We start from the raw sequence: 12785 nt of genomic DNA on the forward strand, positions 1-12785 counted from the left end.
TAATGACATTGACTATGTTTGGAGTCGTAAATTTGATTCCAATCAGATGCCTCCCTGATGGTATTGCACTTTGCATATTGTTAATTGAGAAAAATAAAGTACCGTAACGCATTTTATTTTCTTAAAGCATTTTTTTCTCCACCTGCCTTTTGCACAATACTAAATGGACATCTAAATGAGGCATTATTGTGAAATATGTCTAGACTTTTAATTTTTGGCCCAGGGCTAGAGGTTAGTAGACAAAGATATAAGTAACTACCGACCTAAGTCGGATATTTGGGTTTGGTAATATCTAGTATCTCTCAACCAGGACCAAGATTTCTCAGTGACTTTTATGAGTACCAGATGGAATGCAGTATTACTGCCACTTTCTGCTTAAATTACAACCCCTACTGCTCCCTGAGCACTGTCTATGTAAGCAATTGCGAAAGAAGTGGTTACATTTTGTTTTTTTGTCTGTTATGTCATAACTAACCTCTAGTTATCAGATCTGCTGCTGCACAGTTACTACTGCCGCCAATATATTGATACAAAGGCCCTGACTAGCAACGTAAAACACGGTGAGACATTAAGAAGAGATCTCCTTCGTTTGCCAAAATAAAGGGGCATTGAAAATTGCCCCACTCGATTCCATAGCTCTGAAAATCTGTGTATTGGAATGGAAAGAACATGTGAACCCCTTCATCCAAACCCCAAATCAAAATTGAGGAGGCCAGGCACTTGAGTAGCCCTTTTTAGGTGGTACACAGCAGATTGGTGGGAATCCAGTGTATAACCACTGATGTCTTAAGACATTTTCTAATGATGTGCTAAAAGATATATAAAACTAGAGCTCAGACATTTGTTTCAGTAAAGTACTATATTGACTATTTTGTTTTTTCTAGATTGGGGAATACACTGTGACACTACATACAGTAAAGATGGATTCTGGACATATGTAACCCAGATTGCTACCTGTTCACCCTGGATGTTCTGGATGTTCCTCAACAGTGTGTTTCACTTAATGTGGGTCGCCGTGTTATTGATGTGTCAGATGTACCAGGTAAGGATATTCCCGTTAGTTATTGGTCCTGGTTTCGCAGAGCAAAGCCAACGTATATAATAACGATTTAATAGAACGTGTAAACTGCTGCCATCTACGTCTGTCACCACTTATTCCCAGATATAAGCTTTCCATTCTAAATTTGCTTTCCTCATGACATCCCTCAGCAGACCATTATTTATAGACCTCGATGATAACACAGGAAAAAAAAAAAGAAAAATAGATTGCTATGTATAACAAAATTTGGCATCAAAAGTTTTAAGTTTACTGTCACATGGGTCAGGCTTTGGATTTCCTGTTACAATACCAGCTTTGATTTATGAAATCTCATCCACAAGCTGCCGAGAGAACTTTTAGTGTAAATTGTCAAATCTGCAGCGCCACTCATTCATTGCATATCAATCCGTGCTGCGAATTTTACCCTGAAATTTCATTGTAAATCCACAACATTTTTAATGCAAAATCTGCGCCTTTTTGGTGATTTTGTGGAGCAGTGGAAATATCCGTTGTGGATGTTCCCTATTGCTTTATGTTTCATGGTCAGATATGTGAGTTGTCCACTTAAAGGGAAGTCCAGGCCTGGTGTTCACTATAGTGCATAGTGAGTTCACTGTCAGGATTCTCCTATGCCAGCGCCGGGAGCAGACAGGCTCATTGCTGCAAGTATGTAGTCACATGCCTGCTAGATGTGCGTAGCCTTGCTCAGTACCAAGGCTGGATACGTCTAGTCGGAATGTGACCGAAAGTATACAAATCGCATACTGGTGGTAACATAACTGCTCGTTCCCAGCACCAGAGAATCTTGTCTGTGCACACTGTGAGGGTTCACAACCTTCCAGCCACATAGAGTTAAGTCCCAAGCCTGGAAACCCCTTTTAAGGCTAGTTTCACACTAGCGTTACCAAGCGCAGGGCCGCCGCTAAGCTCCGCCCCCCGACCGTGCCCCCTCCGGTCAGCTCCTCCTCTGGGCGCATGACGCTGCATGCGATCAGCGTACCCTATATTTAGCGATAGGTGAGCTGGTATGGTTTTGCTGGCGCATGCGCCCTTTTTGCACTATGCCGTTGTGCGCCAAGCGCACTCTGTTCTATTTTTGTGCGCTCGGCGCAGCGCAAAAAGGGCGCATGCGCCGGCAAAACCATACTAGCGCACGGCCAGCGTACCCAACTCTAAATATAGGGTACGCTGATCGCATGCAGTGTCATGCGACCATAGGAGGACCTGACCGGAGGTGGCGCTGCCGGGGGCGGAGCTTAGCGGCGGCCTTCGCTGCGCTTGGTAACGCTAGTGTGAAACTAACCTAATGCTGACAAATGTGTTGGATGTGAAAGCAGTTTGTTCTTTCTAGTTTGCAGTTTTCATTTATTTGTGTAGAGTAAAATAGTGTTCTGGCCACCCAACATGGGAGCAATTTATATTACCTTAATATTTCTAAATTAACAAATCGTTTCCTAAAATGTTATTGCATCTGTCCTTTGGATACAGAAGAATATTGACATGGAGCTTGGTGCTTTTAATTATAATCCACATATAATGTGTCCATGATTCTTTTTCTCTGGACATAATGTAATCTTTACATAAGATTTGCTGAATTAGGTAAGTATAACTATTTTTTGTTTTTTTTAAATACACAATATGAAAGTTCAGGTCAATGAACTGTTGTAAAATGCATTATATTAAGGTAGTTTAGTTGTAAAATAAGAAATGAATGTGTTGTACTATGATCCTGTAGCTCTGTATTCTGACCTAATAATACTCCTCTCCACCCACCTCTTGTTCGGACTTCTCCTTTCTTCTTCTTTCTCCTGTAGACATTGATTAAACCTATTTACTTCTTTTAATTTTCTCAGCCTCTGTTTCCTCCTGTTTGTAGTTGCAAATAAATCTTGATATTCAGCTAACCATTGATTGAGTTATATTCCTATTAAATTGTATTTGCAGCAGTGTATAATGACATTTATGTGTCACTGATGTTGACAGATATCATGTTTGGGAATTACTACAAATGAGCGGATGAATGCAAGAAGGTACAAACATTTCAAAGTTACGACCACTTCAATTGAAAGCCCTTTCAAGTAAGCAGAGGTTTCCTCCTTTCTTTCAGGTTGTCCTACATTCAGGCAGCTCTGAAAGTCCAGAATATGTGAAATGTTTCTATTTTGGGTGGTTCAAGCCATCAGATTTCTAGAATCCAGCTTTTGTTCATAACAGATCAATGCCAGCTAGGACAGAAGGTCTCGGTTCTATTGACTTCTATTGGAGTTCATCAGATTTCCATAGGGGACCAGTATTTTTAAACTCAAAAATAGATCTTTAGACTGCGCGTGCTATTTGCTAACAAAATACAATAACTCCTGAAAAATACCAAAAAAGAATTTTGGAAATAGAATTCCTCATCTAAAGGTGTTTTATCCAGGTTGCGTTTAAAAAGTTAAAGATCTGAAAAAAAAAAAGTCATAATTAAGCATTCAATAAATAAGGAAGTGAACACTGAACTGGAGAGAAGGGATTGTCGTCAACATATAACAGACAGTGGGGAAACTCTTATGACTTCTAATTGTCGTAGATTATGGATATAGATAAGGGAGGGAATCTGAAAGTGCATTTACACTGAATCACTGTCATGAACGAGCATTCCCTAGAACTCTCATTTGAAGACAAGCTGCTGATCACCCAACGTATGAGGAAAACGTTCATTCATTGTTCTCAGCAGCACGTTACCCTATGAATACAGGAACGGTGCTGCCGAGAAAAATGGAAGCCTATAGAGATCGTTCAGTGCGTACCTGTCACGAAGTGACTGGCCCTGTGTACCGCGACCCGACGATCGGTCGGTCACCAAACCAACAAAGACAAACAAGGGGACACCGGGGACACAATTACAATGGTGGGCCCTGCAATAGGGAATGGGGAAATGGACACCTCCTGCACTCTCCTAAGGAAGTGCCCTGAACTCTCCTGACATTCCCTATACAGGGTCTTTCAACCTGTCGCTGAACAGGATACCTGGGTCCCTCACTTGCCCTGAACCTATCCATTACTAGGGAACTGGCAAGTGCGGACACTGGTCCTCACCGCTGTACTAATAAAACACCAAGGAAAATAACAGACAGGGAAAAACAAACAACACTTAGCTTGCTCTGCAGTCCTGCACCGGACCGCAGAGAAAGGCACCCGAACAGCTTCCAGCAGAATCACCACTGCTCCAGATAGCTCCTTTCTTCAGCACGGTTGGTCTCCAAAAGGCAGTGTATCACCAACAGTGAGCGGCAGCACCAGGTGACCTTAAAAAGGGAGGTGGGGCACCCACCTGCATAGATAATCACAATGCAGTAACACCAGCGGCCACCGAGGGGAAAAACCCACCAGCAGACTAAAGTTGTAGGAACACCAGCGGCCACCGGGGGGAAAAACTGACATTAACCCCCGATGGCCAGAAAGGAAAAAAGTTTATATGTGAGCAGTCCAAACTGGCACAGATCCAAAAATAGATCGTGACAGTACCTTAAAGAAGCACTCCCATTAGTGATGAGCGAGTATACTCGTTGCTCGGGTTTTGCCGAGCATGCTCAGGTGTCCCGAGTATTTTGGCGTGCTCGGAGATTTAGTTTTTGTCCTCTCAGCTGTATGATTTGCTAGACAGGCTGAATACATGTGTGGAATGCCTGTTTGTTATGGAATTCCCACATGTATTCAGACTGTCTACAAGTCGCAAATCATACAGCTGAGGCAACGAAAACAATCTCTGAGCACGCCAAAATACTCGGAGGACACCCAAGCATGCTCGGGAAAACCCAGGCAATGAGTATACTCGCTCATCACTAACTCCCATCAGTTTTTTTTTTACTCCCTTACATTGCTATCATCATATTATATAGCACTCTGTACTTAAACTTACTCATTTTTCCGTTCTACCCAGCTAATTCTTTTTTATCTGCTCTATGTAAAAACCAGAAGTCTCTTGTCCCTGCTTGAATCATTCCCCTCTTCAACTTTAGGCCCAGCTGCACTCTTCTCCTCCCCCTGCCAGGGTCTTTTGCAGTGACTTATGACTCATACATGGAAAATAGACGTCCTGTTTCTACATAGAGCTTAGGATTACCCTAGCAGGAGTGTCAAATTCAAATACACAGAGGGCAAAAATTAAAAGCTTGGACAAAGTTGCACGCCAACCTTGATATTTATTAAAAAAATGTCTGCAATTGAGGCTGTTTTTCCTTATCAAATATAATGATGAACATTTTCATATGGAAACAAACTTAAAGGACTTGTCTCATGAACAAAGTACATTTTAATTGATAGACCTTAAGAGTCAGATCACATGACCGGAGCATTGGGTATTTCCTCGCAAGCAGGGGCATACATAAAAAAAACATGGGGCCACATAGCAGAATTGCTAAAAGACCCTGCCCCCACATAAAACTAATATTTGGTGGGTCACAGAAGAGCATATCTCACAACATTGAAGCCCTTACAAGTTTTTCTCTACTGAAGCCCCTTGAATTCCGTTTCATTGCCCCCATAAAGTATGATGCCAACAAACGTGTCCCCCCAAACACCGTATGATACTTTCCACCTGCATGGTGTGATGACCCAGTTGTACTTCTCCCCCACCTTATTCTTCCCCTGGCAAAGTATGGACCTAGTATGATATGTCTCAACTGTGATCCCCACACATGTTAAATTGGGCCTCACAGAGTCCTTCATACAGAATAATGGGCCCCACAGAGTCATCCATACAGAATAACAGGCCCCTCATTAAAAAAAAATGATCGGACCTTAAAGCAGAGAATTATAGTATTCTAACATATAAAGTAAAAAAATACAATTGAGTACAAAGATTCACAGAAGCCTGGCCCAGGGTCCACAACTTTAGTCATCATGGAGTCACTGAGGTCTAGTGCTCAGACATGTCACCCAGGATGCTGGCATTCTAGTGCCGGCTGTGGGAGGTTGTAGGACCCTGGTCCAGCTGCACCACTGTGGACACCAGACCAGGGTCTTGGTAATCTCTTGGCTCAACACTAGTAAGAATATAATTCTTGAATAACCATATAAATGGGAAATCCAAGGAAGATCTATATCTGTAATGCTTGGATTGTTCTGAGTAGTATGTTAGATTTTACAATTTTTAACCCTTGGACCATTGTCTTATTTTACTTGCTTCCTGTCTTGGTGAATAAGTGATTTGGTGCATTGCATATCATTGTGCTTCTGATTAAAGTTTTTTTTCCCCGTCACATTACAGCCATGGATGTATCAGAAATATCATAGACTTCTTTGAATTCCGATGCTGTGGTCTCTTCCGCCCTGTAACAGTGGACTGGACAAGGCAGTACACAATAGAGTATGAACAAACGTCAGGCTCAGGTTACCAGCTGGTGTAGTCTCCGCAGAAGATCCAATATGGGTGGTACCTGAAGATGTCTATATGTCTCTTGCGAAAACTTGCCCCTTGAACTATAGCATGCTGTTTGTAGGGCTATTGATAAATCTTACAGTACCTTCTCTGTCAGCATTTTATCAATCACAGTGACCATGGACAGGACCTTCTGCCCGCACTGATGTAGAGAAAGAAGATATGGGAGGGGGGGGATTTTAACAGATCCATGCGTTGGAAATATTTTGAAGAGCCGTGCATCTGCAATCTGTTTCTGTTCTGTGTATTTTTTAACTATTATTTATTTTGCACCATTCACAACCAAGCATGGCATCTCTCTCTTGACGAGCTTCAGTCTTAGTCTGCTTGCACAGAATCTATTCATTACCCCCTTTCTTTCTGAGTACACCCAGTGGACTGGGACTTTCTAGTACACCATCATGATTCCCTAATGTGGCCTGGCTTGATCTACAATACTGTGGCATTTAATTCCTGTAATGTGATCCTCCAATCGTGCTCTATCATAGTGTAATTGAAAATGTGAATCTTGTTTCTGGCCTGAAGAATCCTACTTTTTTTTTTTTTTTTTTTTTCCTTTTTCTTTGGGCCATTAAGCTTTTGCGATTAACTTGATTAAGATGTTACACACACAAAAAAATTTATTGATGAATGTATGTTTCCTACATTGTGTGTCTGACTGTCCACTGCCCTTACCATCTGGAGATCTGGTGCAAAGTTTCCCTTTCTGAAGTCCAGCAGTTGCATGCAAGTAGCCTTCTATAGGAATCTAAGGAAACGTTAGTAAATCGCCAAACTGCAACATTAAGAACTTGTTCAGAGCTGACTGGATCCCATAGTTGTGTCCTGGACAAAGCTCTTTTCACACTGACTAGATGGCAGTGGATATGGATGAGGAGCCAAAGAAAATATGATGGCTGTAATTTTTTTTCCATTTTATTTCTGTTTGTGCAATTTAGAGTATTTTCCTGTGTGTTAGTCCCCAGGGGTAGAAATGTTTAACGGCACATATACTGTATATTACTGGATGCTGTGTCATGTTGTCACTTTATAGACGTTCAGCTCCAATACGCATCCACTGGTTAGCGGCAGGATTCCTGTCGTGCGTAAATTTCTTAGCGAAGTCACCTGTAACCTAGCCGGTAAAACAATACTGTGATGACACGTGTATCTGTGAGCTCCACAAACGGTTAGGAAACCTCTTTGTATAGTGGAAAGTCTCGCATTCTGATGTAAGCCTGCTACTTGTTTGTAACTTGACTTTTTTTTTTTATATTATAAGGGATTATATGGAAAATGTTGATCTACATGACTTTGTTGTAATCCATTAATATTTCAAGTCATTCCATATTTTGGGGAGGGCCGGTTTAAATAGTAGAACGGTGAAAAAGCATGTTGTATAGTTCAAATTTGTATGCAGTTTAGGCTAAAAACTCTATCTAAAAAAATATTCACCAGTTAGCATTTCTCCTCCCTTTGAAGTCAGCGGGAGAAGGGCTGTAAATATGGAAGGAATAGGGTGAAAAAACACAACTCTGCCCTGGTCATTTGCAGTGTATGTATAGGAATCTATTTATTACCATTTGCTCACTTAATGACTGCAGGTTTTTTGTTTTTTTTAGATAAAAAAAATTTCTACAATGTAGACGGCCTTTTTCTTTTTCATTTGATCGTGTCAGATCTGAAGTCTAAACACATTTCTGCTCTCATTAAGGGTTCATTCACACGTCCATAATTGGTCGGTATTTTGCATCAGTATTTGTATGCCAAAACCAGGAATTGACCTTACACTGAGAAATTATGAGGCTATGTGTACGCTTTGAGTATTTGGGGAGTTTTTTACCTCTGTAGTTGTAAACCAAAACCAGAAGTGGGGACGTGTTTCTATTATACTTTTCCTCTGACTGGTCCACTCCTGGTTTTGGCTTATAAATGCTGATTCACAAAATGTTCACACGTGCACATGGCCTTGGGTCTCTTTCAGACGGCATTGATCGTCTGTCCAATCTCTGATCGCAATGCACAGACTGGCCACGCGTTTCCCGACCGTGACGGCTAGTCTGAGCATCGTGATCCGAGATTGGACAGATGATCACGGACGTCTGAAAGAGCCCTAATTGAAAGACTGACACCTGTTCTGTGTTTTGCAGGCACCCCTAGTTTTGGCCTAGAACTAATCAAAAATACTGATGTCTGAATAAATCCGAACACATCTAGAATCTGCATCTGTTCACTTCATGGGGGGAAAAAAATTGCTCAAGAAAGCCCCATTTAGCGCTAGCCTTTGTACAGGTTTTAGTATTGTGAGGTTGATGAAGATGAACGTTCCAAAATTTTGGTTCATATTATATGAAAAAAAATTGTGCTTTAGGAAATATTTGGAGGGTTCGATATCCGATGCGTTTGGATTGTGCATAACATATTGGCCTAAATGAGTGATGCAATAAGACAAAAGTATCTAACATGTTTCCCAAAATATTAGTAAATGTGTCCCACTGTGTCTAAATGAAAAGCTCCTCTATTTTTCTCATCACAAAAAAAAAACAATTTACAGTAGGTATAGAAAATGCTGTGTGTAGTAGATATTTATGTTTTTCTATAGAAAGATGGATATAGACTAATGCTACATTTATTTTTTATGTAGGCAGAGGTATATTTACCCAGATTAATTATCTACCCCTGTGCCTGATTTGGGTATTGTTTCACAGTCACCTAGGATTACTAGGGGAGAAAAATCCATTTTGGAACCCTTTTTATTTCTTTTTTATAAGATACTATCCATATTGCTTCGGAATGCTGAGCCGACTCGCTTGTCTCTGTGGCTTTTTAGCAATTAGAACTCCGTTTCGACTTCTAGTTCAAGTGTTCGAATTTCAGCTGCCTGTAGTCACCACTACCAGGAGACTTCTGCATACATTTCTTTATTTCGTTTTTTTGCTAATGTAAGGAAAGCATTATCTCTTACATACGCTCTTTAAAAAACAAAACTCAGACAAAGAACTTGATAGCAAACCTAACACCTGTGGCACACCTAGTTTACACCGCTCAATCTATGATCATACATCTAGTAAAGTTCAGTTGATCGTTGAAAATGTAATTGACGTTCACAAATGCAAATATTTCTTTATGGATTTCAGAATAGAAGATAACCAATACCTTTATGGGGTGTGGTTTTTTTTCAGAGTTTTATTAACACTAGCTAGCCCACACCACCAGTCTGCAAGGCTGATGGACAGTGATACATATATTAAATTGCATACAAAAAAAACTGACCTAAAGGGTTTTTTCTTATTAATTTTAATCAATTTTAAAAACCCACCACGTTTATCCCTTGGCAGAGTTTGGCAATGCAGCTCTAGTCCATTTAATTAATAACCACAGGTGGATGAGAGAGAAAAAAAGTCTAATAAAGGTAGGATTGGTTTTCATCATGCCCTCCTTAACTGTAGGAATATATTCCATTAGAACTATGCACAAACAGCAAGTTTGTAAGTGTAAATAGATACTTTATAACAAATTACTTTCTTGATATCTCCTAGGATATATTATTTATGCTGCTGCTGTTTTTGTTTTTTTAAGTCTTTCCAAAAAGTGTCAGAGAATAAAGAAGGTTCTTCATGTTCCCTATAAATGTAAAAAAATATTCTGGGAAATTCATGAACTGAGTTTTGCCCGTGTAGTCCCATTCCCCATAATGCACTACTCTAAGTTGTGCTCCTGTGCCAGTCCTCTTTCATTTGTGTGATTACCATGCTTTCTCACGTTAGAGACGTGCAGTTAAAATTGGTCTGTAGACCCTCTAATCCATCAGCTTCTATTAGCTGTGTTCCACTATTCTCAGAAGCAGTGAGGTCCACCATTTATAGACCGTGGCAAGCTATGTGGCCTCAGAAAAAAAGGCAAGCGGAGGTGAAGGGCCATGGCGTTTTCCTAATGCTTATGTCGCTTCTTCCCAATAATGGTAACACAGCAGTGTAGGCCTCTCAAATACTCCAACTGGACATTGACCTGTTATTAATATCGGAAGTCCGGAGAGAGGCCTTTACATCGTCACATATACCAGATTGGTTGAAAACACTCCTGCATCTGTCTCGTTTATCTGAATGGATGGACCTCCATGTACATATTGCACAGAAGACACGCTCTACATGTATCGAATTGTTTTTTTTTTAATGTACGATATCTATTTTGTGTGAACATGCCCTAAGGGTATATTCACATGTGACTGTTGAGGTTGGGTTTTCACAGGTTCAACACTTTTTTTTTTTCCTATTTATATACAGGTAAACATGTAAAATAAAGTGAATTATTATACACTACGTGATGATATACCCTACAGAACACCCTGTTTTCATTATTCTGGTGGTGTGTTCACATGATGACTAAAATGTCTTCAAATGTCATCAAATCTGTTAATTTCTAAAAGAATATCCCGTCTCTGAATGTATTGTAAGGTATCATGTTGTCTAATGGGGCATAGTGAAGACAGAGGTCCACTGTGGGTACTCTGCTCCGAAACAACTAATGTTAAAAGATATTCCATACTGGTGCCTCTAACGTCACCTCCTGGTTTCTTGTGGAACTTGCTGTAGTTTTCCTAAACCCTGTGCTACTCTGGAAGGGAAGAGATTATAATACTTGTTAACCCTTGCTGGAGACTGGGACAACTTCCATGAACACATTATTTTCTAGCCTGATCTTGAGACGACCATGTTGGCCATTGTTGGAAGCGTTGGTCCATCACCTCAATATTGTCTGAGGCTCTTCATGATCAAGTCTGCCTGCACTATTATGTTCTCGGTTTTGTTCCTTTTTTTTATTGTACGTCTTTCTTTTGCGCACAAGTCTTTTGTTAATACCCAATATTGTAAGAAGTTATGCAGTAGACTGTGTAGCTCTATGCACTGATATTCTACCGTTGCATTGATTGGCTGCCTGGATTTATGCAGTAATTAGTACAAAAAAGCATGTTTGGTTAAAGGGCAAGGTTATCTGTGGAAACTCATATTAGAGATGAGGTTTTATATAGTCAAACCTAACTCTGTTGGGGAACTGTGTCCTTGTTTATGCCCCTAAAATGCTTTTTGTTTCCTCTACATGTTTTACCATTTGCGAGCCAACTACAAAAATACTGCAATACATTTTTTTTAAAGCTATTGAACTGTATGTATATTTCATTTTGTATTTATTTAACTGTGCCAAGTATTATTTTACTACTGTCTGTCTTGTTGTACTACATTGTGAGCAACAACTTGTACATTTCATAATTTAGCTCTCCTTACATAAGTTAATTTCATCAAAATTTTTTTTGTAAGTTATTAATCAAATAAATATTGACAGTTCGGTTTAGTGTTCTCGTGTGGATAGCTGTAATCTTTTTTGTTTATCTTGTTTGACTCTGTGACATTCACTTTTCCTTACACTATTTTGAACATTTAATCACTTTTGTACTTGTATTTAACAAAACACTTCCCATCTGAACCTCGTTAAACCTGTAATGCAGCTTATATAATAAATGAACCAGATGGCCCAATCTCTGAAATTATCTGGATGGGTGGAAGAGGGGGAAATCAGAAGTAATGTCATAAAACATTACTTCTACACTGTGTTCCAAATTATTATGCAAAAAATATTTCCTCATATTTTCTCTAAATTACCTATATGAATTGCAGTCATTGTTATTTTCCAGTCATCTAATATTCTAGTATAATTGCAATGTTTTTGAACAAACTGCCTATGAAAACAGTATTTTTACAAATAATAAACACTCAAAATGCATGTTCCAAATTATTATGCACAGCAGAGTTTTCAACCTTTTTATTTTGAACAAAAAAATGGTCAATTGTGAAATTATAAGCATTATCATCTTATTACAAAATGAAATCAAACAGTTTTCAAGTCACAACTTTCTTCTAGGTGATGTTACATTTGCACATAGGACCCCTTGTTCGAAAGAAGCTTCTGAACTCTCTCTCGTCCATTGAATTTGTCAGTTTTTGGATGGTTTGTGCTTCAATTGTTTTGCATGTGGACAGAATACCCTCCCAGAGCTGTTGCTTAGGCCTCTTTCACACTTCCGTTTTTGACAATCAGTCAAGATCCGCCGATTTGGAAAAAAAACGGATCCGCCATTTTTCTTTGCGGATCCGTTTTTTCCCCCATTGACTTTCATTATTGGCGGATCTTGACGGATTGCCGTCCGTTGCATCCGTTTTTGTGCGGATCCGCCAAAATGTTGCTGTCCGTTAACATCCTCAAAGACTTCCAAACGGAGCTTGGAACGTTTTTTTCGCCAGCGGATCCTCCAGACACTGATTTAACCCGAAATTCTATCTGGGTGCCGGA

At 39.9% G+C, this 12785-nt stretch overlaps 1 protein-coding gene across 1 annotated transcript in view; it reads left to right on the forward strand.

Annotated features, from left to right (window-relative positions):
* ZDHHC17 (zDHHC palmitoyltransferase 17) overlaps nt 1–11789 on the forward strand; it is a 75448-nt gene extending 63659 nt beyond the window's left edge. Inside the window, exons 15-17 of the mRNA XM_073560020.1 lie at nt 885–1042; nt 3023–3117; nt 6291–11789. Of these exons, the coding sequence (XP_073416121.1) occupies nt 885–1042; nt 3023–3117; nt 6291–6429 (392 nt within the window). The 3' untranslated portion in view covers nt 6430–11789. The remainder of the gene's footprint in view (nt 1–884; nt 1043–3022; nt 3118–6290) is intronic.
* Nucleotides 11790–12785: the final 996 nt, after the last annotated feature.

The sequence above is a fragment of the Dendrobates tinctorius genome, unplaced genomic scaffold (assembly GCF_039654945.1).
Source record: "Dendrobates tinctorius isolate UK_male_01 unplaced genomic scaffold, ASM3965494v1 ptg000290l, whole genome shotgun sequence".
Classification (NCBI taxonomy): domain Eukaryota; kingdom Metazoa; phylum Chordata; class Amphibia; order Anura; family Dendrobatidae; genus Dendrobates; species Dendrobates tinctorius.